This window comes from Megalops cyprinoides, chromosome 17, assembly GCF_013368585.1.
Source record: "Megalops cyprinoides isolate fMegCyp1 chromosome 17, fMegCyp1.pri, whole genome shotgun sequence".
NCBI classification, from domain to species: Eukaryota; Metazoa; Chordata; class Actinopteri; order Elopiformes; family Megalopidae; genus Megalops; species Megalops cyprinoides.
The window spans coordinates 21,636,837-21,664,535 of NC_050599.1; the positions used below are offsets into that span (position 1 = coordinate 21,636,837).

A 27,699-nucleotide genomic window follows, 5' to 3' on the forward strand; every position below is an offset into this window, starting at 1 on the left:
TACATGACCTATAGGCATCAGGATGTGGATTTAATCACTGGTGCACTGGTTTGGGAGGTAATGGTAAAAACTTAATGCGACAGTTGGAAACATCCAAACACTTAGTGTCAAAAAATACATCATTCAAAGCTGCCTTCATGAAGATGAATCCTCTTCTGAAGGATTTAAATTTGCAAACACAGAATGATTGAGAGCATGGCTACATTAAACAAAATTCAGCTTTTTAGACATGGTCATCAGTGCCATTTTAGCCTTAAAAATGTGGAAATTTTGTTGAAAGAAATCATGCCCCACTGAGAAATGTGGTGGTCAGTCTATAATTTTGGGGGGTTGCCCTGCATTTCTACAGCTGCTGGGTCCTTATTAAAACACATGGAACCTAAATTCATTCCTAAATCCATTTCCTAAATCCATTTGGGCTGAAAATCTGGGTCTTCCAACCAAGAATCTGAAGCTTGACCAAAAGTGGACATTCCAGGATGGGAAATATCAAAACCACTCTTCCAAATCTACGAAGAAATGGTCACCTGGGCACAAAATAAACAGTCTTAACTTTTCCACTCATCCTCTAGACCAAAATAAAATAAAATTCAAATTTCAAAGGATCTGAAGGACCTGCAACAATTCTCGCTGAGGTCAAAACACCTTAATATTAGTCTTAAAAGGGTTTTTTTCCATTGACACCTGGCCACTGTATTTACTACACAAAGGAATACAACTTTTTAAAAAAATTGTCTAATATACCATTTCAAGCCTAGCTCCTAATCAATTTAGGGATGTCAACCGAGAACGCTCCATGGGGCTTACACTCATAAGCAGTCTGGCATTTCTTCCACTTTACCACTTTACACTACAGCCAGGGAATGGCCCCTCCTTCAGCAGACCCAGCCAGTGCCCGATTCCTCCATTTTGCTTCCTCCAGCCTGTTGTTAGTTCGTTACATTGTTTCCTGCCGTTTACACTGCCTTTGTGTTTAGGTACCAACCTCAGCAACCATTGTTGTATGGCAGCCAATGTGACTGAAGTGTCCTTTGGTTGTTTACCCAAGGCTGTCATTATAGCCTGCATACCATTGTCGCACAGTCAAGTATATCATTTGAAGTTGTAGTTAACACATCAGAACATCAATCTTTCAGGGTCTGCAAGAGCCGGCAGCGGTAGTTTCTTGATTGGTTGGTTCTCCGGGGGGGGGGGGGGTGTAATGCATTCATACATTTAAGTTCTGTATACAGACCAATGTCTGCTATGAAAGTGGAGGAGAGGCTTCTGAAGTAAGTGTAGGATGAGGTGAGGATGCATATTAGCATTGGTTGTTCATTTGGCAACCCCCTAGCTAAAGCTAAAGGCATGCGCAGGAACAGAGGTAATGAGCACACATCTGAGGGCCCTGTGCAAGCGGGGCTGAATATCCAACAAGCCTCAGAAGCAGGCTGAGCCCTTGAAGCAAATGGGGGAAAAATAACACAAAATGATTCCACACAGTCTTAATGGAATAATCAATTATTACCACATCATCCAAACACGGTCATTGCAAAAATATATGTGCATTCATAAAATATCAAACTCTAGGACACTGATTCAGTCGTGCTGCAGACCAAAACTCACGCTTTAGGGCAAGAATTTTGCTAGTGCATTAAATTGTGCAGGCAATAAAAAGTGTTTTTACAGAACTAATTGACAACTAGTCAAAACTAGAAATAACCAAAACTGAGTACAATATGGGTACTAAACTACTGAATGCAAGAAAAAAAAAAAAACAATGCAAATGAAATGTTAAAAATAGCAAACTCATTCACAAGTGTACAGTTTTATTCATACCATTCCTAAAAGACTATGTACATTTTATATAAATGTATTAAGTCTCAGAAAATAAAAACAATCCCCTTCTCCTCTTCGGAGCTCAAGTCCCTTCTTCCCCCTTCCCATAATCCAGATCGGTTTTCTGTAAACATTACAATAATTTATATAAAATAATTTCTCCCAAATTAGATTTGTTCATTAATTTCAAAAACTTTTTCCATTGGTTGTTATCTAAATAGAAAACAGCAGGCAGCAAACTTGATAAAAAAAAAAAAAAAAATGAACAGAAGCCTCTGCTGAGCGACGGGGTTTTGGGAGTGTAGAGTCATTCAAGTGCCGTTCCCGTAAGCGAGTGGCATTTGCGGGGTACAGGGGCGGTTACAACATCTTCCTGCGCGTGACCGGCTTGGGGAAGATGGTGTCCAGTAGGCGCTTCCTGCGCAGGTTCATCCTCTGCAAGGGGGCCTCCGCCTTCTCTTTCTTGTCCACCCCTGGGGCGAGCTCCGCCGGGCTGGCCATGGGGGAGATCAGGTTGATCTTCACGGGCGGGGGGCTTCCAGCTGTCGCCTTTGTCCTTGAACCAATGAGAGACACGCACAGCTGAGAAAAAGGGAATCGCTGCAGGAATATGAGTATATATAACCCTATATATATATATAACCCTAAGAGTATGTCTTAGGGTTAAGGTAGGTTGGGCAGCTCCTAATAACAGCCATTGGTTGTGCCCACCAGCAGGACTGGAGTGAAAATCTTACCAAGCGCATCTAGTGGAACTTCACAGGTAGTGGGTACGAGGATGCAATGGAGGAAAGAAATGAGTATCCATGCCCTGTTTACTCTGAGTTCATCCGAGTGGGTGCCCATTACTTTCAAAAATTTGATGAAGTGACTAATTTATTTTTTTTAGAGGAATGCCATTGTAAAATGTTAAACTTTAATAAAAATCAGCATGTGATGATGGAAAAAAAACTACCAGTGAGACCAGCTACACCTCTTACCTGGTGGCTCGCTTCTTTCTGGATTTGGCAGCTTCAGTCTCATGTTTCCCAGCCTGACCCCCCAAATCACTTTCCTGCATTCAAAATACACACGAAAAGAATCCAGACGTCTCAGATGAAATACTTGGATGGATTTTTAAATGTCATCCAAAACATTCTTTTGTGCCATTAGCAACAGCACTTACAATGTCCTTAAATAGCCATGAGGAGCTCCCATGTCATAGCAACATTGTCCTGCACAGGGACTAAAGGGTCGCTTACCTCATCGTTAGAGGTTTGAGGTATGCTGGCGGCAGCTGGCCGCCGTGCACGAGTAACAGGAGCGGAGGATTCAGTCTGTGGTTCTGAAATCACGTCGTTCAGTACGGAAGAGTCCATTTTCCTTGCTGCACGTGACAAAATAAACAAATTATAGTACAAACATCAAGGCTCTGAACGATAAAAAAAGATCAGAATTTGCAGTGTTGCAATATTTTCTGAATTAACCTGCATGTGTATGTGAAGACAGCCTCTTACATGGAAGACTCTACAGGTGCAACCCTTAGTCAGGCACGTGGCAGAGTGATAATGTTACACGGCTTGGTTTACCTTTCGACTTCCTCCGAGTCTGAGGCGGTGATAAAAGAACAGGGTCCCTTTGCGGAGAGGCGTCCGCCTCAGAGGCCCTGCTAGCGCGTGTCCGTCTGCCCGTTCTCGGTGCCTTCGGCTGCACCTGACCCTGTGCTTCCGCTGCCTCCAATTTGGTGCCCCTTTTGTTCGTTGACTCCTCCTCGTTCCCATCCAGCGCTTCTGTCACTGGTGGGGGGACGGAGGGAGCTTGCTCCAGGGCGGCTTTCGTACCCCTCCGTTTAGCACGGGTAGACGTTGTACCTGCAGTGCTTGTTCCGAGCCCTTCCTCGCTTCTCACACCTTTAGACTCTTTGGCTTCTTCATCCTTGAGTCTCTCCATCAAGGCGTCGGCCACTTCGGTTCCCGGCTCCACCTCTAGGGGCGTGTCTAGGATGAGGCGTTCTTCCTTCTCCTCCCCCTTTCTTGTGTGCTCCAAGTGATTCCACAGACGGCTTCTTGTAGACCGTCGAGAGGTATCCAGCACCGGCAGCTCCTTAGCTACAGCTTCAGTGGTCTTAGCCTCTTCTGCTGTACTGTCTTTTCTCGTCCTTCTGCTCCTCTTTGGGGTCACGGCCTCTTGTTCCACAACCACTGCCTGCTCCTGTGTGGCCAGCTGCGGTATGTCCAGGGCCAGAGATATTCCTCGGGTGGATTTTCTTGTCACCCTGCCTGGACTGCTGGGTACCTTGGCTGGCCGATCGTCTGGTTGCTCCTCTGGAACCACTGTGTCGCTTTCAGGAACTTCCATGATGGCCGTTCTCGTTTTCCTAGCACTCCTTGTGCGAGTTACAGGTACAACTGGGAGCTCGTTCTCGTGCAGTTCGTCCTCCGTAACGCTAATGTCTTCATCGATACTTAGAAGGGAGTTTCTGGTTCGTCGGGTTCCCTTTCTTGGAGGGGTCTTCTGTGGGGTCTGCTGCTTTGTGGCTTCGGGTTTAGCATTGACGGCGGTGCTATCGATATGAACTTCCTCTTCCTTCTGTGGCTTTGGCTCTGTGGCTCTCCTTGTGGTCCTCCTGGGTGTGAGCGGGACTTGGGAATCTTGCTCATGCTTCGCACTCCTGGTGATCCTTCCCGGTGTTGAGGGCACCTGGGATTCTATCTGGTGCTGGGGCTTCTCCTCTTCTGATTGTGTGGCCTTTTCAGTTTCTTCAATGGGTGAAGAGAAGACAACAGTTTTCCTCTGCCTGGTCCTCCTCCTCGTTTCAGGAGTGGGAGCAGCTTTCCTGTCCGCTGTGTGGCTGCTTTTTGACTCTGTATTATTAGTCACCGCCACGGACATGTTAGCGGGTGCTGCCTTTTCTACGGGCTTGGCTGTTGGTGCCTGGGCTGCATCTTCCTCTGCAACCACAGGGGCAGGCCCTGCCTCTGCAATCACAGGGATAAGCTCTGTCTCTGCAACCAGGGCCTCTGCCTCTCCAGCCACGGGTTCAGAGTCCACCTCTTCAAATACTGGGACGGCCTCCACATTTTCAGCCAGAGGTGCAGACTCCGTCCCTCCAACTACAGGGATAGGCTCTGCCTCTTCAACCACAGGAAGCGGCTCTACCACAGGTAAGGATTCTGCCTGTACAACCACGGGTACAGGCTCTACTTCTTCAACCAAGGCAGGTTCGGCCTCTTCATCCACAGGGATAGGCTCCGCCTTTTCAAGAACTGGGGCAGACTCTTCTGCAGGAACAGACTCCATCTCCTTATTCAGAGGTACAGACTCCACAGGGACAGGCTCTACCACAGGGATAGGCTCCACCTCTTCAGGAACAGGGGAAGGTTCTGCCACAGTGACAGGCTCTGCTTCTACAACCACAGGGATAGGCTCCACCTCTTCAGGAACAGGGGAAGGTTCTGCCACAGTGGCAGGCTCTGCTTCTACAACCACAGGGACAGACTCCACCTCTTCAGGAACAAGGGATGGTTCTGCCACAGTGACAGGCTCTGCTTCTACAACCACAGAGATAGGCTCCACCTCTTCAACCTGGGGAACAGGGGATGTCTCCACAGAGGGGCCTGGCACTGCCTCAGCTTGGAATACCACCTCCACTTTACTTGAGCTAGCTGGCTGCTCCGCACTCTTAAGTTCTGCAGCAGACTCCTCTGTACTGATTGGTTTCGGTTCTTTGGTTGTTGAAGCTAGTTCACTCTCAGTGAAGTCCTCTGTAGTTTGAACATCACAATTAGGTGCCTTCTGAGCGACTGCGTCTGTACTTCCCGGCAACTCCCCACCCTCCAATTCTCTGACTGGCAAAACTTCTGTTTCTCTGCTCTCTCTTCCCATGATATCCTCTTCAATGACAGCCATGTCGCTAACAAGACCTTGTGGATGAGTGGGGAGGGATGACAAACCCTCACAAGCATCTGGGTTTACACTGTCCAAGGGGAAGACTTCCTGACTGTCAGCCTGCTCCTGTCCAAGACCTTCTTCTCCCGGCTGCTCCTTCCCACCCAAACCCTGCGAAAGCTGCACAATCAGCAGCTGATTGTCAGAGTCCACCAGCGGCCTGGCTAACCCGTTCTCCAGTTCCTCTGCCTCCAGCATGAGCGTGAAGTTGGTGGGGGCTTCGATGTGGGGCTCTGGTTCCAGCTCATGCAGGGCGAGGCCTGCCCCATCGACTAGCTGCTGTTCCTCATCCAGATCCAGGGGGACGAGCAGCGTGTCGGAGGGCTTAAGCTCGGTGTAACACACCACCTCGTTTCCGTCCTCCTCTGGCTCCTCTGCCTCTAGATCCACCATCACCACCTCCTCCTCCTCCACTGCTTCCACGGTCTGGGGGCAGAGGACATACAATGGATTAGAATACTTACATGCAATTCAATGAGCATGCATAGTCTATACCATCCCAGAAGTGCTCTATATGCAGCTGTGTAGAATTTTCAACCAGTTTCAAAGCTAAAACAAGTAAAATTTCATGATGGCCACTCTTTTTTTTATCATACAATGAAAAATCAATGTTTAATCATAAAAACTGGACAGCACGGATTAGGCTGCAAAAAAAAAAAAAAAAAAAGTACGTTCACAACTACGCGGTCACCTTCAGTTCCATCTCAGGTGCCACCAGTGACAGGACAGCGGTGGCTGGCTCATCGAGGTACTCGGAGCCGTGAGGGGGCTCCTGAAGGAAGAGGCTGGCGTTGGGCAGATGCCTCTGGCCCCCGTTACCCTCCACCTCTTCTACGATCTCCACCTCGCTTCCCGAGTCCTCCTCTTCCTCATCCTCATCCTCCTCCCCAGTGTCCGACTCCTCTTCCTCTGACGAGGCTCTCGACAGCTCTTCACTGTCATTCAGGCTCACCACAGCTGGGACCACAGGGCAGAGACTTCAGTCAGACTTGTCTTTCACTCCATATACATAAATGTCATGCAGTATATCATACCCTGATACAACACTAAAGCATTGTAACAGAAACACACACTGCACTTTAAGGGAAGTGCCTTGAATAGCTGCGTCAACAAAACTGTTAACAGCATTTCTTAGTTGCCGGACGCTGTCATAAAACAAAATACCACTTACAATAGACACTATAGAACGACTACTGGCAGCTGCTAGCTATGCCAGCCTTCAGCACAGAACGCAGCTGTCAGATGAATGTGTGGGGAAAACCACCCCAGCCCATAAGGATGAATTACCCCCCTTCTGACGTGATTGCATGCTCGGCAGCCCTCTTGGCTGTGGTGCTCTAAAAGGACACTCACAGTGAGAGTCGGTGGTGGTGGTGGGAGCAGAGGACACAGACGTCACAGACTTCTGTGTGGTCAGCGCTGGAGGGGTGGTGCCAGCAGTCGCAGGCTCCTCCTCTCTCCCGTCAAAGGAAGACTCGCTGAAGGGGAGAGGAAACACCAGAGTCAGAGCTGGGGAACACTTCAAACACTCCTCTGAAGCCCCAAACTGACTTCAACTGTTTTGTATCTTGCACTATAGGATATATAAGCAGGCACTTGACAGGAACACTGACAACCAGACATGCAAGCAACTGGTCTCTGCAGTAAAGAAAAGCGTTTTAAAAGCTTATTATGTAGCCTGCACCCTACAGTCGTACCTCCAAAAGTTGTACAAACAAAACATGATCTGTTCAACTGCTTGCAATGATAAGGCTACACCAACACATCCATCCAGCGTTGGTTTAGTACTGATAAAGCACACATTTCCGCAATCACCTACTGGCAGATATCGTTTTGTGGCAGACCAATGTTGTCACATGATCCATAGAGCATGAACTGCTGAAGTCTATACATGTTACTGTGTTAATCTTGAGTTCAGGAATTCAGGAAACATCAGTTATTGTCATTGTCCTACTATATTGACACACAGCATACATCACTTGGTACTGATAAACTAACCCATGAAACTCTTCCATCACTATCAACCCAGAACAACGGGGTATAATATCATTTTTTCACACGCGTTGAATATTTCAGAATGGCAAATACTTACTACATTAGTGTGGTTAATATTTTTCCATTAATGGAATCAGCTAAACGTATAAAGACCAGGAAAGTAATTTGAAGGGCACCATTATCATAAGAAAAACAGGTTGCCAAAAGTACAGCAATGCCTGTAGTGAGAAATGAGAATGCAACTACGTACTTCAGAGTAGCAAGCTATGCTATTTTAAAACCCATTTCCTCACCTGTTTGAGGAGTTGGTCCAGCTCTGCGAGGCTTGCCGTATACTGGAACGTGTCAGTGGGGGGGAAAGATCATCACCAAATAAATGCCGCTCCACAAACTCATCCAAATCTGGGGAAAAAGACAGCAACCAATTATTTCAGACATCTGGACAGTTATCAACCTGATTACATGAAACAGGGAGTTCAAACAGAATCTGTTTACACATAATATAGCCTATTATTTCTTTTAAGATGCATCAACTCTAAACATCTGGTAATCGTAACCTACCACCATTAACAGAAGTTCCCTCTAGTTATCTCTCTGACCAGATAATCAAAACGATTTGTTTAAAAAGGCATCACATTAGTTCAATCAGGCTACTGCATCGTTTTCACAGCTTTGGCCATTTTGCAGAGCTATGTTGTAGTGAGCTTGGGCGCATGTTGATGTGATGACATCAATGCTAGACTTGCCCCGCTGTGTACCCAAACTGTCCTATAGCCATTTCCCTACAGGATATCTCTTGACAATCATCCAACATGTGTTATGACTTAAATTCCAATTCATCAATATTCTGTCAGTGATAGTAGCTGGTTGTAAAAGGTGTGAAGTGCTCACCTATGTGCTCTGTGCGTGGCTTTGCCTCTTCCCTTTCGGGGCTGGGCTCCAGCACCTCCAGCTCAGGGCTCTCTTCCTCCGCCTCTTCATGTTTGTTGCTGGGCTCTGCCTCTTCCAGCTCCACATTCTGCTCCTGCTGGGTTTCTTCTTGCTCCGGGATACATTCTGCTTCTTCATGCTCTGGTATACGCGCCACCTCTTCCTGCTTGGAGCTTTGCTCTGCCTCTTCAGGCTCAAGGCTCTTCTCCACCTCTTCCTGCCGTGGGTTTTTCTCTGCCTCTTCCTGCTCGAGGCTTTGCTCCGCTTCCACCTGCTCCAGGATCTGCTCCGCTTCTTCCTGTTTGTGGCTCTGCCTTGCCTCTTCCTCCTCTGGGTTCTGCTCCGCCTCTTCCTGCTCAATCCTCTGATCCAGCTCTTGCTGCTCTGGGTTTTCCACTGCCTCATTCGGCTCAGTTCTCTGCTCCGCCTCTTCCTGCTCTGGGTGCGGCTCCGCCTCTTCCTGCTTGAGGCTCTGCTCGATAGGTGCTTCGGACTGCTCCTCTTCTCCTGTGCCTGTGGGCGGCAGGGGGGAGACGTCTGCAGCTGCTGGCTTCAGGTCTGCTTCTACCACTTCCCCTGTATCCTCCTCCACTGGCTGCTGCAGCTGCTGCAGCTCCATCTCCAGGTCTTCGGGCGCAGGGGCATCGTGGTATTCCAAAGTAGTATCCACAGACTGAACAGAGGCGTAGCTTACTTCAAGCCCTATACTGGGTCTCCCAACCACCACCTCTTCCTCTTTGTCTTCTACGGTCTCTCGTGCGGAGGAGCAGCTCTCGGACTCCCCCATCTCCACATCCCTCTCGCTGTCCTCAGGTTCTCTGAGCTGGGGCTCCACTGCTGGCGGCGCTAACGTCACAGGCTGCTGCTCTCCCTCCTCTTCCTCTTCCTCATCCGGCTCGGCGCACCAGCCCTCCTTTTCGGGCTTCGGCAGAGACGAGGCGCGGGACAGCAGGCTGATTTCAGTCTCTGCTGCAATCTGTAAGAAAACGAGGATCGCAACAATGAGTCCAAGAAGTTTACTGTTTGGCATGTACATCATTTTTTCAGGTCACTGTTCATTACATACAGTATCACATTACGGTCAAAGATAAAAAATTAAAGGTCACATTCTGTAATTGCCTTATCGTACAGCCCATTTTAAAAAGAAAGCCACCCCCGTTTCAAAAGCCTACACATAAGTCTTCTCTGCACACTTACTGGAATATAAAACCATAAAATTATGTAAGACATAAAATTCATTTATTCAAGCATGCTTGCTTGTGTGTCCAGTTGTGTCCAAAAATGTTTTGCACAATTCAAAAATTTGCTTGAAATGAAACCTTCAAATTATTCTTTTCTCCAACAAACCAATGGCAAACATTTCAAAATCACCACTTGGTATTATGGATTTTAAATCAATAGAGTGGAAGCTAGCCTTTACAGTAACATTTACAATGAAATCTGTGAGTGAACCCCATATTGACTCGCAGTGAAGCAAAGACTGTCAGATCTGATCACACCAAGCAAAAATCATGTAGACAACAAATTCATTTTCCTGTAGAATGAGCAGTCGCCAGTAAGAGTTTGCACAGCAGACGGAATGCAAATTCATCGTTTATTTTTATCCTTTATGTTACTTAGATGGGTGAAGTGATAACCAATTGTGCTTTATAATGATGACCTGTGGAAAGGAATTACGTGGGGAGCTATTTACTACAGCTACACTATACACTATGAATTTCATTTCACTGTAAAACCGCAAATTTCTAAAACATCTCTACATCTCTCAGTATTGCCACCTGAGAAACCCTGTTTTCATGCCTACCCCGTTGCTCCAGTGGACCGGGCCCTTGGCGACGTCGGCAGAGGGCTCATCTTCAATGAAGGTGATGCGGCTCTCCTTGGGGCGGGGGGGCGGAGTTACGGAGCGGCCCGGTGAGGCAGAGGGCGACCCAACGGGGGTGGGCCGTAGGCTGCTCCTCAGGATGGACTGAGGGGTGAAGCCAGGGAACACGGGGCCTGTGGCCGTTAGCGCCCGAGCTCTCTGCAGGGGGAGAGACCACAGGCGCTTAGTCCCACTGTACAGAGAGCAGGAAACCAACCGCACACAGGAAAACAAGCTGCCCGGAGCAAGCTCAGAAAGCAGGAAATTAGCCTAGCCTATGAGGAGGCACAATTGCTGCCAGATCGTTACTTGAGATTTTAAGACATGGTCTACCTTCACTTCAGAAGGACTTGTGCTTTGGGCAATGTCTTTCCAAGCATTTCTTGGCTGCACAACCATAAAGTGCCTAAAACTGTTGTCAGCTCAGAACTTGAATTAACTGAATGACTTGGTAAAGACATCCATAATACACAATATAATTGTACACTTTAAATGCACATCCCACAAAGTAGAGCAAGAGAGGAGACTACAGAAATGTAATACTGTACTTAAAAACAGTGCAATTTTAGGCTCCTCCAAGGAGGGACATTGAATAATAGTGTCACCGTGTACCTTTGTTGGGATGGGACCCTTGGGAGTAATTTCACAGTCTAGAACACAGACTGAATGAATGATACTGCATTTAAATTCAAGCAAGGGAAGTGGAATTAATAAGAAAAATCCCCCTGAGACTGATTTAAAAGGATTTCCACTTGTCTGAATGCACGTCTTATACTGACTCAGACACCTTTCAGAGACATGGATGTAATTACGCTCAGAACAATATGACCCAGCGCTGTTGAAAAAATGAAGTGTCTCAGAGCATGCCGTCAGCTCCCATTTCTGAGAAGTGGATGGCTGATGCAATCCGAGTGACAGGAAGGATTGGTCATGCAAGGCATTCAGACCCATGTGCTGCTCTTACCTTAACCACCTGTGGCGTCTGCAGCAGGCTGAGCTCGGGGGCCTTGGCGATGCCCTTGAAGGAGCCGGACTTCAGGGAGGAAGCTGGGGCGTGGCCAGGCGTGACCAATGAGCTCACCCGCCTCGGAGGGGTCTGCTGCAGGTCTGGGCTCTCGGGGCTCAGCTGGGATGACGGGCGTACAATCAGATTGAGAACCCTGTTAAAGGAAGCAAGTAAGAACTATCAGGTCCAGCCCTACATGCTCCAAACACCTGTAGGTGCATATATGAAAATAGAGAAAATCAAAGGGATCTGGTTTGATTTGTGCACAAGACAAACTTAGTCAATCTTAAAATAAAGGCACTTTTCAAAGCGAACTGCTTTTAAATCCAATTCAAAACAACTCTCTTCCCCAACGTCTTTATGAGCCTGACCTGGTCATCCTCTTGGAGCTCATGGTGATGGGCGTGCCCACAAAGGCCTCAGGCAGCTCCACCGAGCGCCGGCTCGGACTGGCCGAGGGTGCCCCTGACACCTTGGGGCTGAAACGGGACGAGAGGGACAAACGCTAAGTGAGATGACGGACCGGAAAAACGCGCTTACCTTCTGCCCTGCAGCTGGGACTTAGAAAAGGACACAATGAGGTGAAATCACCTTGCATTTTAGTTCTCTTTCAATTCGATCATCTCATATCTGCTCAGTGATGTACATTTTATGCAGGACTTTCAGCCCATCTCAGAAAAAAAACTGGATGCTTAAAAATATAAGGTAACCTGGGATAAGAATGTTAAAATAACCCCAGACAGAGAAAAAGTGTCAGTTTTATACAGTATCTCCCTCCCACTGATATGCTGTGTACCTTTTCACTGGAGAGGAGTCGGGCCCGCTGTTCTTGCCCTCCCACACCTCCCCGATCTTGCTGAGGACGTTGCTGATGAAGGCGGCTCTTGTCAGCACGTTCTCCGTCGCTGACCGTTTGGCCACGGTCGACAAGGGCTGCGGTCTGGAAACTGCAGGAACAGATGAAGCAGCGGTTAAGCTCAAGTTCCATCAGGGAAAATGAAGTAAGAAAAGATTCTCTTTGACAGTCAAAGGCCCCATGACCAACTGTAGCGGTTACATCACAGATCCTACTGAGAAGCGGTCAGAAGTCAGGAAATTCTGACCTTACCTCAACAAAAGTCATTCTAACCCAAAGTTATTCTGACAAAAAAATGTTTTGGGAACAAAAACGACTAATTATAGAGTTGTACCAATTAGTCTAAAGTCTTTCCATGTAGTTGATAACAGTATTTCTGAGGGGATAGCCATCTCCTTCAGCATGATAAGCACTGACTACAAATGGCGTGGAGTCCATAGAAAATGAGCTGCAATAAAAGACATGGCCAGAATTTCATCAGTGTTTGGGGACCAGTATAACTCCATGCCATTCCTCTGTCTGATCCCTGGCAAACTGGATTCATACATGTTATGTGTAATATTTTGGATTTGACCATTTCAGAAAATGGAAACAATTATAAGCCAAGCACTGCAGAAAACATACATACCTTCTCTGAAGACCGTAGAGGGGTGTCGGTATGGTTTTGCTCGCTCAGTAGCTAGTTTTCGCTGCACCCTTGGGAGAACCTTGCCGTACTGGTCCAAAATGGAGTTCCTGGTATTCGACCTCTCCTTAAGCTTCGGATCTCTGTCATTCTTGGTTGAAAATCATGTTCAGAAATTTGTAACGGCAGACAACAAAAATGAATACGAGGAGCATTTATGAAACAAGCAACGTGAATATGCTAGCATACGTGTTACTTATATCCTCAATTATCAGAATACCAAGAACATTTACAAGACTTAACAGGGATTGTTCTTGTAATAATGCCAGTCATTCTTATAAATATTCTATACAGATTAGGTACAAACAGCCCAGCGCCTGTGTGATGCTGTACTGTCTAAGTGACACTGTGCGAGCAGGACATACCAGGTTCGTCTTCATGGCCTGGTTGAGCTGCAGTGCAGGGACATAGTTGGCCTGCTGGAGGTAGTGGACCATGAGCAGCTCTCTGTTCTGGAGGCCCCCGCTGTTTTGCAGGAACTTCTCCAGGCACTCCTGTGTGGAGGGAAATGGGGTCAGAGATATAGGGTCTAAACGGCACGAACATGCACACGCATGCACACACGCACCATCTAAAAACCACTCTGAATGTTTGAAAGTATGGACATGTAGCCAAATGGGCAGGTGCGCTCATACTGCCCAAAGCCCACTCGAACACTCACATACACACTCACCCACATGCACGCGTACCTGTTCAGCGAGGCCCAGGGGCAGTTTGAGCAGCTCCTTCATGAGGCCCAGATCCTGGCAGCTCTCGTACAGGAACCTGAGCAGCTCCTCCATGTTCAGCTTGTTAGAGTGCTGCCTCAGGAGCGCCCAGGCCTCCACCATGCACCTGTACACACGTGAGGAGCGTGCCGGTGAGACCTCACACATGCCCACGCATGCACGTGTGCACAGGCAAACAGAAAGGCCTCGGCACGGACAGGGAGGAGTGTGGGCAGTGGGATCAACACACAGGCAAAGATGGAGCAAATGCAAGCAGCAGGAACTCACACACACAGGGGAACACCAAAATGAGACTAACACACAGCTGCCCAGGAGAACAAATATGGCACCCACACAGTCAAGCACAGAAAAGTGGGAACACACACACACTACGCACTCTCACACACACACACACACACACACACACACACACACACACACACACACACACACACACACACACACACACTACGCACTCTCACAGCACGGTGGGCCGGCTGGTACCTGTTGTGGAGCAGGACAGAAAGGCACAGTTTGAGCTGGCTGGAGGTGGACATGGCTGGCTTCATGGTGTGCAGGTAGCGGAGGGCGATGGCGTGCTGGCCCTGGCACATCAGCGCCTGCAGGACGCGCTCGTGCTGCCAGCCCCACAGGGAGCGGCTGGTGGCCGGATGCAGGAGCAGCTCCAGGGAGTTCTGCGGGAGGAGCCAGGAGGTCAGAGGTCACGCACGACACACACGTACAACCAGGCACAAGCGGAGTCTCGCTGGCAGACTTGGACTAGCCATTCATAAATATGCAAACCTTACAGCTGAAACCCAGCTTCCCGGGATTGCATTTACGAGACATGATTTGAACATCAAATCATGATAGATGTTTCTGGTTACCTCGTGGTCATGATGATCCAGGAGCCACAAGCCCTGCACCAGCTTCACCAGGCCGATGGGAATGGCGAACGCCGTGGGGAAAGACTCCACCGACGTGCCACTCTTATTGGGTAAAGAGTACATGACGTCCAGCAACAAATAGATTACCTGGGTGAGGAATACTGTCAAGGCAACAAGCACAGTAGAAAACCTACGGAGGGGTTAACAGAATGACTAATCCTATTAATGTCTGAGGTTGCTCTCTCAGAATCTGAGTGCCTATGTGCAATCACAGGTACGCATTTGCTTTGAAAGTTGAGATGAAAGAACTGCCGGGATAAATCCAACAGTTCGTGTTGGTGCAAGTCAATGCAAGGATACAATGGCGTGCTTGGCAGACTCCTCCATGTTTTCCAGGAGGTAGATATCCAGCAAAGCCTGCGAATAAAATAAAGGTTAGGAACGCTGCCAAGCAAACCTCTCCAGGATGTTTTTTGCTGGGAGAGGCACGGAGAGATGTGGGCGTACATGTAGCGTTGGGGGCGGGTACACCCCCGTTCCTCCGTCGTCCCTCTTCCACAGGTCCTCGATGCGGTCCGCGAACTGGGCCACCAGGCCGTCAATCATGAGGCAGTCCGCACACCATTTCCCCCTGCAAAGCACACAGCAAGGTCAGTTCTTTTGTCATTTAGCACCTCTTCAGAATAAAGCCAATCAGCATGCAGTAAAGGGAGAGAGCGGTTTCGCTGGATTTACACTGGCTTTCAATGAGGGCTTTTACTGTTTGTTTTAGACTCGTGAAGATAAGAACTGAGGGAAACCAGTGGCTAAACGGTGAATGCTGTTTGCTGCTGCGAAGTCGCGCGGTCTCAGTCTCCTACCTAGAGAGGCGTTGCAGTTCTTCACGTCGACCAGTGTAGTAGTTTTTAATCACTGGGTAATTGTAAAAGGGCCTTGATATTTGTAGCACGTCATCATCTGTCAGAGAAGTGAAAGGCAGGTGAGGGATGTGTGCCGGACAGCAGAGACAGCGATGAGATGCAGGTGAGAGACAGGTGAGGGAGGGATGAGAATCAGATGAGACCGGTTAGAAGCAAGTAAGAGACAAGTGAGAGGCAGGTGAGGAAGGGATGAGAGAGGAGCAGTGGCATTCCATTAGGTCTTCATAAAACACCTCCAAATTCAAACTCTACACCAGGAACTCTAAAGCAAGAATGTAAATATGACTACAATGAATGAAGAGTGCTCACCAGAGCCTTCAGGCAGGAGGCCGGTCCGACAGAACCACAGCACAACCTGGGCGTACTGAGAGATCAGGCTGGACACCACGTTCTTGTTGACCAGACCCACCAACCCTGTGGGCAGCCAGTACAACCAGTTAACTCTCCGTCACACTGTAACCGCTCATTCGTCAGACTCAAAGATGACCATCCAATGCACGTCCATTCTTGCTGTTAATCTTATTTTATTTAAAGAATTTCCCATTGGAATTGGAGCTTGAATCTCGATGTTTGCTTCAGTTCAAACTGTTTCGGTACAGTAATATATAGTGTTACCGCTGCTGTGGTAAATCTCTCTCACTTGGGCTGTGTTACCTTTCTGCGTGAGCTCCTGAGCCTCGCTGAGCAGGCAGTGGAAGATGGTGCTGAGGTTCCCCAGGAGCCGCTGGCTGTGCTGCAGCAGCTGGAGGGTCTGCGGGTCTGTGAAGTTCGTGGAGCTGTCGAACAGGGGGGCGCCTGGGGGACAGAGAGGGGGAGAGAGTACAGGAGCTGCTGAAGAGGAGGGCAATCGGGGGACAGTGAAAGGGAGAGTGTACAGGAGCTGTTGAATGGGAGATGTCTAGTGGGGAAAAAAAAAAGACTGAGCCCAGTGTATATCTATATATACAATGTGTGTGCGTGTAGGTGCAGGGTATATGAAGGCTTTGTGAAGTCTGAGCAGCTGTGGGGGGGGCGGAGGGCATCTGGTGGACAGAAACAGCAGGAGAGAGTACAGCCTGTGCCTCTGGCCATGTACTGCTCCTGTAAACAGCGTGCAAATGTGCATGCGAGATGCTCACAGATGCCGTCCAGCTCCTCCTTGGTGAGGACCACCTTGTTCCAAGCCCACTCCAGGATGTAGCGCAGGTTCACGGCAGATCCTGGTTGCTCTGCAAAACACGGGAGGTCTCCGGTTACACCGGCAAAGGGAAACCGCACGCACCAACCACCACTCTGTCCGACACACGCTGTCCTCTCACTCACCCTCAGCCGTCCACCGTTTGATGCACCCTGTGATGAGCCCCAGAGAGCTGGTCTCCACCGCAGCGGACAGGATGGCATCCAGCTGCTCCTCCTGGACGCCCGCGCGTTGGAGGAGAGAGTAAAACTGTGACCCAACACGTTTGCTTGGCAGCTGCTTTCACTGAACCCCTACCAAACACCTCTGAACATTTGTATGACTGGACTTCACAGGAAAATTCAGCAGGTGTCTTAAGGGCAACAGAGCATCACATTGCTCAAAAGACAAACGGCTGTGTAGCCAAGTGCTTTGCAGTGAATTCGCAGACATGTACCTGACTGAGGTTGGACGGCTGCACATCGGCCAGCCGTGGGGACAGGAGGCCCGACATCAGGCAGCGAGAGTAGCCGTCAGGGATGGCTTCGCTCAGGTAGGGGGCAGACCTCTTTAAGAAGCTCAGAGTCTGAAACACGGGAAACATCATCAGCGAGTGACCACCTTTAGTGGTCTGTAAAAAAATGTATTTGACACCAAGAGAAGACCAACCTCTTTCTGATAGCCAGAACATGCTAAGTGCATGACTCCGGAGTTAAGCAAGCAAGTTGCATCTGTATGAGGGGAGAGATGGGAAAAAAAGGGTCTTTATTATTAATACATGTGATTCATATACTTGCCGTCCTCACTGCAATGTTAAATAGGGGCCATTTCCATTCTGGGAAGCTGGCTGAGGTTGGGGAACTTGCCGAAGTTGTAGGTGGTGGGGTTGAAGAACTGCTCGGGTGGGGGACAGGTGTACGGCAGACCCCTACTCAGGCTGCGCTCGTGCACCAGGAGGTCCAGCAGGGTGCAGGGCGACGTCATCTCCACCACCGCGTCCAGCGACCAGACCGCCAGGTACGGGCAGTTATGCAGGGACTCCCCGGTTCTGACCAACCAAACACACAGACACACAGAGCGCTGAGGCTTACCTAAACTGACAGTTACCGATAAACACACAAACTATTCATATGAATGCAGCCCCAACAGGCATGATGACTTGAATACCCAGCCACTGCCACCAGTTGCAAGTGGACACCAGCTAATTCTTCAGAATATGGCAAATCAAAAGTCATCAACCACTGTGCCGCATCACACACCACACTTCACGAAAGCCTAAGAAAGAAAACTGTACAGCTTTTTTCTAATCAGACCAGCAGAGGAGGAAAGAGCCTACAGGGATAGTGTGGGCAAGCAGGAATTTCCAACCTTAGAGAGTCGGGCATCTGTGCGTGGTACCATCGGTTGATGTCAAACACACCCACATATGTGGAGGGCTTGCCCTGTCCATAGGACTTGACTTGCCAACTGAATATCGACACACTGGTGTCAGGGGATGCACCTGCATAGGGGTGATAGGGACAGAGAACAAAGTCAGTACAATAAAATTATACATAATCCATACAGTAAACCACTTACTATGAAATCAGTGCCTTGAAAGCACTTCTGTAGTGCTTTCAGTGACGCTGTGAAAGACGCACCTTCGTTCATGCTGTCGTCGCGGTCCGGGTGGTGCCGGAACTTCTCGATGGTCTGGCAGCCCAGCAGGCGCGTGTTAGTGGCCTGAGCCCTCAGGGGGAAGGCGGCCCCGTTCAGGTCCTGGCTGTAGCGCTCCTCGCAGTACTCCAGGCCCTGAGGGGCACACACGGTTAAAGCAGGCCCTGCTTAACCTCTACTCAACCACTGTTTAAACACACATACAAACACACACACACACACACACACTCAAGCAGAGGCTCCCAAAGGTATCGCTCTACACGCGATGTAGTCATTTTTCCTGCAACACTGTAGCCGCGAAGAAATTGCACTGGTATAACACAGCAACTGAGTCAAATGCAACTGATTCAAACACTGCAGTAATCAAATGACGGCACAGAGCTTAACAAACAGAAGCACTACAAGCTCAGTGCCAGGGGACTGGCACAGCCGACACAGTTGGCAGCACGCGCTTACCTCGTAAAGTATCTTCCCAGAGGCCAGGCACTTCCTCTCCCCGAAAGCTAACTGCAACAGGTGGAGGCTCACCACATCCCCCTCGCTGGGCACAGAACCAAAGGGCAAACCATTAGATTCACATCAGAGAACACTGAGCTCCTCTCATGGGCAAAGAATCAGGGCACTGGGTCAGGTTTCAATTTACTGCTGAGGGAAAAAAAGACACTCTCGGGAGCACGCTCCACAATCCTGATGTTTCCATTAGACTGCATGCATTTCCCTAATAAGGTGAACATTATACTAGCATCATGTGATATTTTCAAGGAAACTACAAGGCAACATGTGGAGTTACAAATGTGGATATTATGCACCTTCTACCCAATTACTGTGTCATAATTACTGACCATCTGTTCAGCAATGGGGCTTCCTGCATCGCTTGCAAATAATAATGAAAGACGATCATTAAAGGGAAAAATAAAGCATACACGGCGTCTAGAAATATGTTACAGCTATTGGCACCGAGCATTACTAGTACACAGCTTCATTACAAAACATGCTAGGCTGAGCTCCAACTGTGAGACAAAGAGCTATTAGACTGCTGTGGTGTAACAGCAGTGTGACAGAGGGAGCCGAGTGGTGAGCAGCTGTGGTGTGAAACGGAGGGGGGAGGGGGGGCTTACTTGTCCTGAGTGGACTGCACGGCCCACAGGTAGCAGCAGTTGCGAGGGTCGTTCTCCGGCTCCTGGAAGGTGAAGGCGTAGACGGGCACCCGGCCGCCCTCCAGCTGGGAATGGTACCTGAGCGAGAGGCAGTAAAGAATGGGCTGGTAAACGGGATACCAGCATGGGCTCACTTCTACGTATTGGCTGAATGCGATTATAGTCAAGAAATGCTATGAGCTGGATAGAGTTATGGATTCATTCATCGGTCTGTATAAACTCCAGTGTTCAGGCATTACACAGATCAGTGCTTCTTAATTGTTATAGCGCAAAAAGTATTGTAAATATTGTAAACATGTAAATATATTCCTAAACTGCTATAGGCATGTGACAACTTTATGTCTCTGTTGGAGGACGTGTAGGGTTTTTTCTCCAGAAACTGAACAGTATTTTGAATTCAGAATTCAGGTTTATCTGCATTCAGTTCAACATACAGAGCACACCCAAACCTATGGCCCTTAGAAGACTGATTGACAATCCAACAAAACACGTTCCCTGTTGTCCCGTAAAAGTAGCGTAGATCCTTTTTAAGTCTGTAACTGTTCGGGTTCCGTTCCAGCAAAGCAACGAGGCGCAGCGAGATAAAGCGGCGGTGACCGGGGCGCGGGCGGGCGCTGGGCGAACGTACTCTTTTTTCAGCGTCTTCATGTTCCACAGCTGCAGGTAGCCGTCGGAGAAGCCCACGGCCAGCTGGTTGGTGCGGGTGACGTACTGCAGGGCAGTGGCGCCGGTGCCCGTGGGGCTGTTCAGCTGCAGGCACAGGTGCCGGCCCTGCTGTGTCACCCTCTCCCGGATGTGAGGGATCTCCGCGGGGGACTTGTTCACCACCTCCAGGTCTAAACAACAGAGACGGAACAGGATACTGAAAAAAAAAAAAACCTGCGCAGGAACTCGCATTTCTTCACGCTTCGTTTCATCCAGTGTGTTTATTGAAAGGCCTGAGGGCCTTGGTCTTTACTACCCGGAACCAGGTTCTCCATTACACAATAAAAGGAGTGCAAGATGAAACGCATTATGCGTGCAAGTGATTTGAGTTGTTAGTACCGAGCATATTACTGGATCTTGGGGGCAGGTGGTAGTCTTAAACCAAGCAAATAAATTCTTGGCTAAACTTCTTAAAGTCCCTCCTTTATTTAATTCCTTCACTTTAAATGCCTCAGCAACAGTGGTATTAATGGCCACACTGGATTAAAGTAGCTAAAATAACAGAGTAGCCTTTCAAACCCTGAGCAGACCTTATCCCCTGGCAACAAAATACAACATGACAGTGACCAGCACTTATGTGGCGATAATGGAATGCATGTGGTCTGGCAACAGCGTTAAGGTAAATGGCTGCTGCACACAAGCAGCTGCTCACCTGAGGCCTCCAGCTCGCTCTGGCTGCAGGACGGGTCGTCCAGGCACAGGTCCACCAGTAGCACGTGGCCGATGTCGGTGACCACGGCGGCCACCCCGAAGAACCAGCGCAGGCTCTGGTGCAGGTGCTGGGTGCTGGTGCTGGCTCCCCCATAGCTCACCAGGGGCTCAATGGCGGTGATCTGCAGAGAGACGAACGGCTTTAGCTCGCCTTTCTGTCGCTCGTCATTACATTTTAACAGGCGTTCCTCAATAGATGTTGATTGCGCTGAAACACAAACTGAAGAGAAAGAAAGAAAAAAAAAAAATCTAACACAGCTGGTGAGATCCAGCTTACACCAGCATAATGACAGGTTGTGTGACAACACTGCAAAAAATAAAGGTCAAAAGCAATGAAAATATACACACAAAAATACACCTCCCCAGACACTGAAAAAAAAAACTGTGAAGCTTATTTGTAAATTTAATGTCAAACTCAACCCAGGAACCAACCTGAAACCGCGTCAGACACAGTGTAATGGATCTGACGGGGCGTGACTCACCCTTCCTGGGATGACCACGGCCTTGACCACGCGGGAGATGCCCAGGTCATACAGGCAGAGCAGGCTGCCCTCCGACTCCTCCAGCCCCACCAGCAGGCCCGTCCTCTTCAGCCAGCAGAAGTCGCGCACCGCCAGCACATTGGGGGCGTGCTCGCTGACGCCGCTGAAGCGGTAGGCCGAGAACCGCTGCCCCGTGGTGGCGTGGACCACCTCCAGGTGAGGGCCGCAGGCCAGCCACGCCAGCCCGCTCCTCCCTGAACCGGGCACGGACAGGTCAGTGGAGTAGTGCAGTAGATAACAGCAAATCTATCGCACCACACAATTCAATTAAGCAAGGGCAGAATAACCCTCATCCTAGTGAACAACTGCGTGCTCTGGTTCAAGACCTCCTTTCAATCATAATAACACCTTTCATTTGTGCTGGATATAAACATGTCACTATACTCCCTTCAATTAAACAAACCAAGCAGATCCACCTGACCTCACCCCCATATGACCCTGTAAAACAGTAAATGGCATTTTTGCATGAAGAAGAATGGCACGGGAAATAATGGCTGAATTATTCCTGAACACGTGCACATGCTTTCCAAAAGCATCTTTCTCATAGGATAGACAGGTGATTCCCTGTCATGCAACCTACAGAATGTTGAAATAGGGTTATTTTTGTCTGCTAGGCAGGTAATATGCAAATACATGTAAACGATGGTTAAGGTTACTTGTTCACCGCGTCTCCAGTGCTTTCATCATCTTGACATGTCTCATTGTTTACATTTCTGTTCTCCTATATAAGCCAGTGGTATTCACTAGTATTTTTTGCCTTAAGCATTGACATTAATTAGCTGAATCAGTCTGACTAATTTGTTAGACCTACTCTAACAAACTCAACCAAATCAAAACTAAAACAAAGCTAATATGATCAATGACAGTACGGTGCTAATGACTGAGCACCTGACTGCAATTACAGCAGTTCCGTATCCGATCCCATGAGGGCCGTCTGAGCGAAAAGACACCTCCACACCTGCAGAACCAGCAATAACTGTGCAAATAAGCTCTATTCTTAGGGAGTTAATCACACTTTGCTCGTCCAAAATCCCTTTTTAACATGAACCACCCACAAATGAGTTCAACCTGTCTGTGCTGGAATGCTAACTTAATTAAAAGTGTTATTTATGTCAAAGATAGTTCGTGCTTTTTTTGAAGACACACTTCACCCACTTGAGTATGTTGATTTATTGGCAAATGCCCTGGGTATAGGGGTACAGGGTATAGCATATATCCTGTGCTTTCCCTTAAGAATAATCAATATGAATAAACTATTCAAAATTAACACTAGCAACCTATAAATACTTTTGCATACATTTCTCTCCTCTTTGTACATTTCACTACTCATTATTTTAACATTACTTGTTTTCAAAACCAAAACACAGAGCTCTTCTATCTAGTCCAGCCTCAAGGTCTATGGAATCTCTTGCAAACAATGATGCCATTTTCTTCAGAGAATACACGATCTGATTGGTTGGGAAGAGACAACATTTATACAAGCAGACATGCTTCGACTTAGCCTGCTCTGAAGTACATTTGCTGATCCTGGGTGTGTTGCCATGACAATAAGCCAAGTTAAATTTTTGCTTGCTTCGTGGAACCTGGAAAGACTTTTTTTTCCCATGAGAATACCTGTAATACGTACAGAAGCTAACTAACTAATACATTAAGTTGTCTTCATGAAATAGGCCCCAGGAAAACAGGGTGGAATTAAGGCTGGCCAAGAGCCCTTGATCAGATTTCCACATTTTGGGGGTTGAGTTTCAGCTGAATGTGGAAACGATTAGATGTGTCAAAAAAACAAAGACAAAAACAAGAAGTTGTGGTTTTGACAAGTGAAGATTGGTGGGCAACAGCTAGTAAACCCCAGAGTGGTTCAATGTGCTTCTACACTCTGTCACAGTGTTCGCTGTAAGCAAGTAAATGGCAGAAAATAAAACTCAGATGGCCTAGCACTCTAACCACTAGCACAGTGGGAACTTGCTCTGAGCTTGCACTGAGCAGCAGGAGGTGAAAGGGAAGGTTAAGGCCAGGCTTACCGACGGTGAATTTGCCGTGTAGCACAGAGTCGAGTGTGATCTCATCCTCCCCCAGGGCGTCCACCGTCACATCTGGGAAGCGCAGCAGGCTGCTGGTGACCTGGGCAGCCAGTTCGCTCATGGTTGCTGGAGAGAAGACAAGCTCAGATCAGCCCCACGGCCTACAAGCCGGAGCCCTACGGAGTAGCCCTGCAACACCTCCTACTCTGCTTCTGTGGAGATGCCTAACCACCGCACTTCAACCGCGAGTCCATTTGTTTTTCTCAGCATTTTGACGCCAGCGACAGAGCGTGTGTGTTAAAGAACACGGGCCTTTCGCCATGCTGTATGTGAAAGATGACGCAACTGCATGTGAATGCATTAAAAGTATTAACGCGTCGGAAGCTGAACAAGACAGCTGCTCAATGAAGACGGTGTGTTTTGTTCTCGATCTGTCAAGTGTCAGCTACAAAACAGAAGAGGCCTTATTAGGCGACATTCTTTCAAACGCTGAACGACCAGAATTGATCAAAGCGCAGATGTCTGAAGTGCACCGTCACAGGATGAAGAGGAGGGATAATTATTGCCCTTACATTGTACTGATGGCTGGAACTTCAACATTCACCTGTTTACTCAATAAGCAAATGAAAGCACATATTCACTAAAACAAACAAATCTGTACATAATCACAACTTTGAAACAAAACAAGCAAAAACACAACAAAAGGAATTCTCTCATCTTCTTCGAATGTCTGCATTGCCAATTTAACATTTCTGTAGGAGCACCGGTCAAAACACTGAAAAACTCTACATAAGCAATCGGTCTGAGTCAAGCTGTGGAAACTGATTTCGCCATAATATGAAATTAAATACTTCCAAACCTTAGATCCTAATTATCATAACCGAGCAGCCGATGAATTACCCTTGAACAAGAATGACCTAAATGACCCATTCTGAAAACCAGCAGTTATCAGCATGCCTCAGAAATTCCAAGACCCGAGCTGCAGCACTATGCAGCGTTCACATTTGCATGTGTAATGCACAATGCAGGAATTACTTCATCCTGTCTTCAGATATGTTACAATGTCTAGATAATGAATCCGTACCAGCAAACGCGTATAGCTGAGACATGCTTTCTTGCAGACCTGTGCTTGCGATTTCTGTTAGCCAGCTGGCTGTGACCTGCTTTAGCCCGGGCAGTTTATGCACCGCAACGTGTCGGCTTAAACGCGGGTACAGATTTTGACTGAATCAAGTCGATAATGTTTTAAATGAAAATAACTTTGCAGTCGTCCGATAAGACGGACAATTCAAACAGCAGCGCCATAGCGCATGGCCTATTCTCTGATCACTTTCCGACACCATCGCATACCGCAGCAGCTAGCCACACGTGAATAGCGCTAGCCTGCTAGCTCACCATACATGCCATGGTGTGTCAGCGCAAGTGCAGAGTGGAAAGAAACCTCCTAGTTATCTGGCTTGACGCCTGGAAACGGACAGTTCAATTGTTTATTTAAAAACATTACATCTATTATCAGGTGTAAATGTATTTTCGCAGGTTAAAGGAGAGGGAATTTGACTTCTTAGCAGACAAGCATTGACAAATTTCAACACTTGCTAGCAATCACGATAGCCAGCTTGCTGCCTTGCATTAAATAAACGTTTTAGAAAGGGCTGACACTGACGTTTACACAATACTACATGGCTACATAGACAGAAACAATGTCTTCCTTTGCGTTTTAAAAAGCATGTCATCGACTGGTGTACTTGAACATCATCAACAGCTATCTTAACATCAGCTACCTAGCGCTGCTATCTGTAGGCGCTAACTAACGTTACTAGCTTTTTGCTATGTAGCGTGAGGCAGTTAGCAACTGTGGCAGGCTAGCTGGCTTTCAACTGTTGCTGGCAACCCGGCGAATGCGTTGAAGAAACTGCCCAAGTACTCTAGCTCAACTTATAACGGATAGCGGTAACTACATAACGTTACCTATTTAATGTCAGCTTCTTAACCAGGTAGCTAAGGTTGGCTTATCCGAAGTTCTGCTTGACGCGCTGTTCTTCCACGCTGGGCCTAGCTAACATTAGCTAGCTAGCTAGCTAACGGTAGTTTATACTAAGAAGTACAAAGTAGCCGAACTAGCTAGCTGGGCGCTTGATGCCATTGCAATAACTGTTACTGCGGTATGTTCCTAGCGATATGTTCACCTTAGTTGCTGAGGTGAGTTATCTTAGACGTCTACTGCAGCAGTGAGGGGCGGCTTTAAGTTAACGTTAAAATGGATTCAGGAACTTCACACAGAAATCCGCTACCATAATTTAGCCGCCGACAGACACTGACATCTTCAAAGGACTCTTCCCCAGCAATACAAGCACATGGTACCGAACGAGATAGTTAGCCAGCTAATTTAGTTCACATAAAATTGAACCTGGTACGTAAGCTAACGTTAGCCAGCTATGTTAGCTAATACGCTTTCAAATAGCGCTCCCTCCCAGTGGTTCCGGCATCGGCACGTTTTAGGTTTTGAACTCGCGTCTTAGCTAGCCTGTTAGCATAAACAGGCTAGCGAAATGTTAGCTAGTTAGCTACACGAAGTACATTGACACACAACAAAACGCTGAATCCACCTAGACTGCTAACGAAGTGATGTGTTAGTCCGTTATTAGCAGCAAACTGGCTACACAACAAGTTCTGCATTCAAAACCCAAGTTCTGTTGCACTGACTCAGCTGACTGCGCCTTACCTGCGTTTCTGGCTGTGTCAAATTATGAGCTAGCTCGCTCGCTAGCTGGCTGGCTATGGTCAAATCTAACTTGTCTCCCGTAGCGACTTGTCTTCGATCATAATCCGCTCCTCTCGTGTATGCTTCTCCGCCTGTTCCTTGTGATTTCTGTATTAACTGTAATCTCTAAGGTGACAGCGCGCGATACCCGCCGGTTAGCTAGCTCCACTGTTTACGGTCTCAACAACGGCGAGTTCAACGCAAGCGCCATTTCTATGTCCCTCAGAGCTACTGCGCACCAATTTGCTTCACGAAATCTCGCAGACTTCCAAGCGCCCGAATAAAGTAACGCGAGAACAGGTAACCGAACACGACAAATCCCCTCTTTCCTTCTGGGAGGAGCGGAGCCAAGTGGGAATTTCAAAAATCCTAGTCATGTTCATCAGGGAGCTAGTCAAAGAAGTCGTGCTTCGCCCAGTAGATTAGAAGACTGGCTGTCTTTAAATTGAAATAAGTACTCGATTGCTGGTGCTGCACCTCACTGCTTCTATAATTGCTGTTAAATTCCAGAGTCAGTTTTAAAACCAGAAACGTGTCATTCATCATTAATCCAGTGGGTTTAATTCCGTGGCTGTACGATTCATGAATTGTAGGTCCCCAGCTGTAATAGACTCACTGGTAGCAATAGCACTATGTCCAGTCATAATGCTGCTCAGATTTTTGTGTTTGTAGGCGTGATTTAGTTGGAAGGATCAGATATAGGTTGATTCGTTAGGTCATACCACAGATTCATAATATATGGGCAAGCTTGGTGATTTCCACTTTCAAAATTCTGTCTCTGTCATCGTTGAGGCTACAAGTGTCCTGGTTTTGCTTACTTGTTTTTAACATTCATGAGGGGCGTCATAACACAGGAACACAGGCTGCATCCCAAACTGTTCCTAACTAGAAGGGAGACAAATTCTGAATGCCTACTAAAATACATAATGTTTTGTTTTGCATTTACACCAGGATAATTCCACATAAAATGACCCAAGAGAATGAAAATGTGAAGTTTATAGGAGCATATCAATTTGGATGTCCAATGAAAGCTAAATGAAGAGTTTCCAAGCCAAATTCATGTTTCTTGTGTTTTGTGTGTTTTAAAAGTGATCATTTCAATGTTTATCTATGCATTTTGCAAAAATTATACATTTTGGCCTTGATGAGCATGTATATTACATATTTCTACCTTTGTGTAGTTATTCAGGCTAAATCATCATTAACATAATGACATTCAAGGGTTTAATTATGCAATTATGAAAACTACAGATCAGAGACCCATTCTGTTACCATCATTCCATTGAAGGATGTTAATCTTGCTGTAGTTTGACACAAGGTATCATATCATAGCTAACACACCACTCTTTCAGCAGACATCTCATATTCATACTCATTAGAATTCTTGGAAAATGT

At 47.6% G+C, this 27,699-nt stretch overlaps 1 protein-coding gene across 1 annotated transcript; it reads right to left on the reverse strand.

Moving 5' to 3' along the window:
• Nucleotides 1–1,885: 1,885 nt before the first annotated feature.
• ahctf1 (AT hook containing transcription factor 1) lies at nt 1,886–26,530 on the reverse strand. The gene is made up of 36 exons (XM_036549597.1): nt 26,266–26,530; nt 23,544–23,669; nt 21,463–21,716; nt 20,922–21,102; nt 20,193–20,400; nt 19,526–19,642; nt 18,864–18,948; nt 18,392–18,542; nt 18,120–18,252; nt 17,618–17,799; nt 17,421–17,482; nt 17,209–17,337; nt 16,898–16,988; nt 16,714–16,803; nt 16,250–16,390; nt 15,905–16,009; nt 15,536–15,632; nt 15,183–15,306; nt 15,036–15,092; nt 14,676–14,822; nt 14,293–14,483; nt 13,771–13,915; nt 13,447–13,575; nt 13,025–13,172; nt 12,337–12,487; nt 11,912–12,019; nt 11,499–11,694; nt 10,475–10,693; nt 8,632–9,646; nt 8,034–8,142; nt 7,099–7,223; nt 6,437–6,702; nt 3,387–6,171; nt 3,060–3,184; nt 2,799–2,872; nt 1,886–2,374 (listed from the first exon to the last, which is right to left on the reverse strand). The coding sequence occupies exons 2-36, from the start codon at nt 23,662–23,664 to the stop codon at nt 2,179–2,181; spliced, it is 8,457 nt and encodes a 2,818-aa protein (XP_036405490.1). The 5' UTR covers nt 23,665–23,669; nt 26,266–26,530; the 3' UTR covers nt 1,886–2,178.
• Between the last annotated feature and the right edge of the window lie 1,169 nt (nt 26,531–27,699).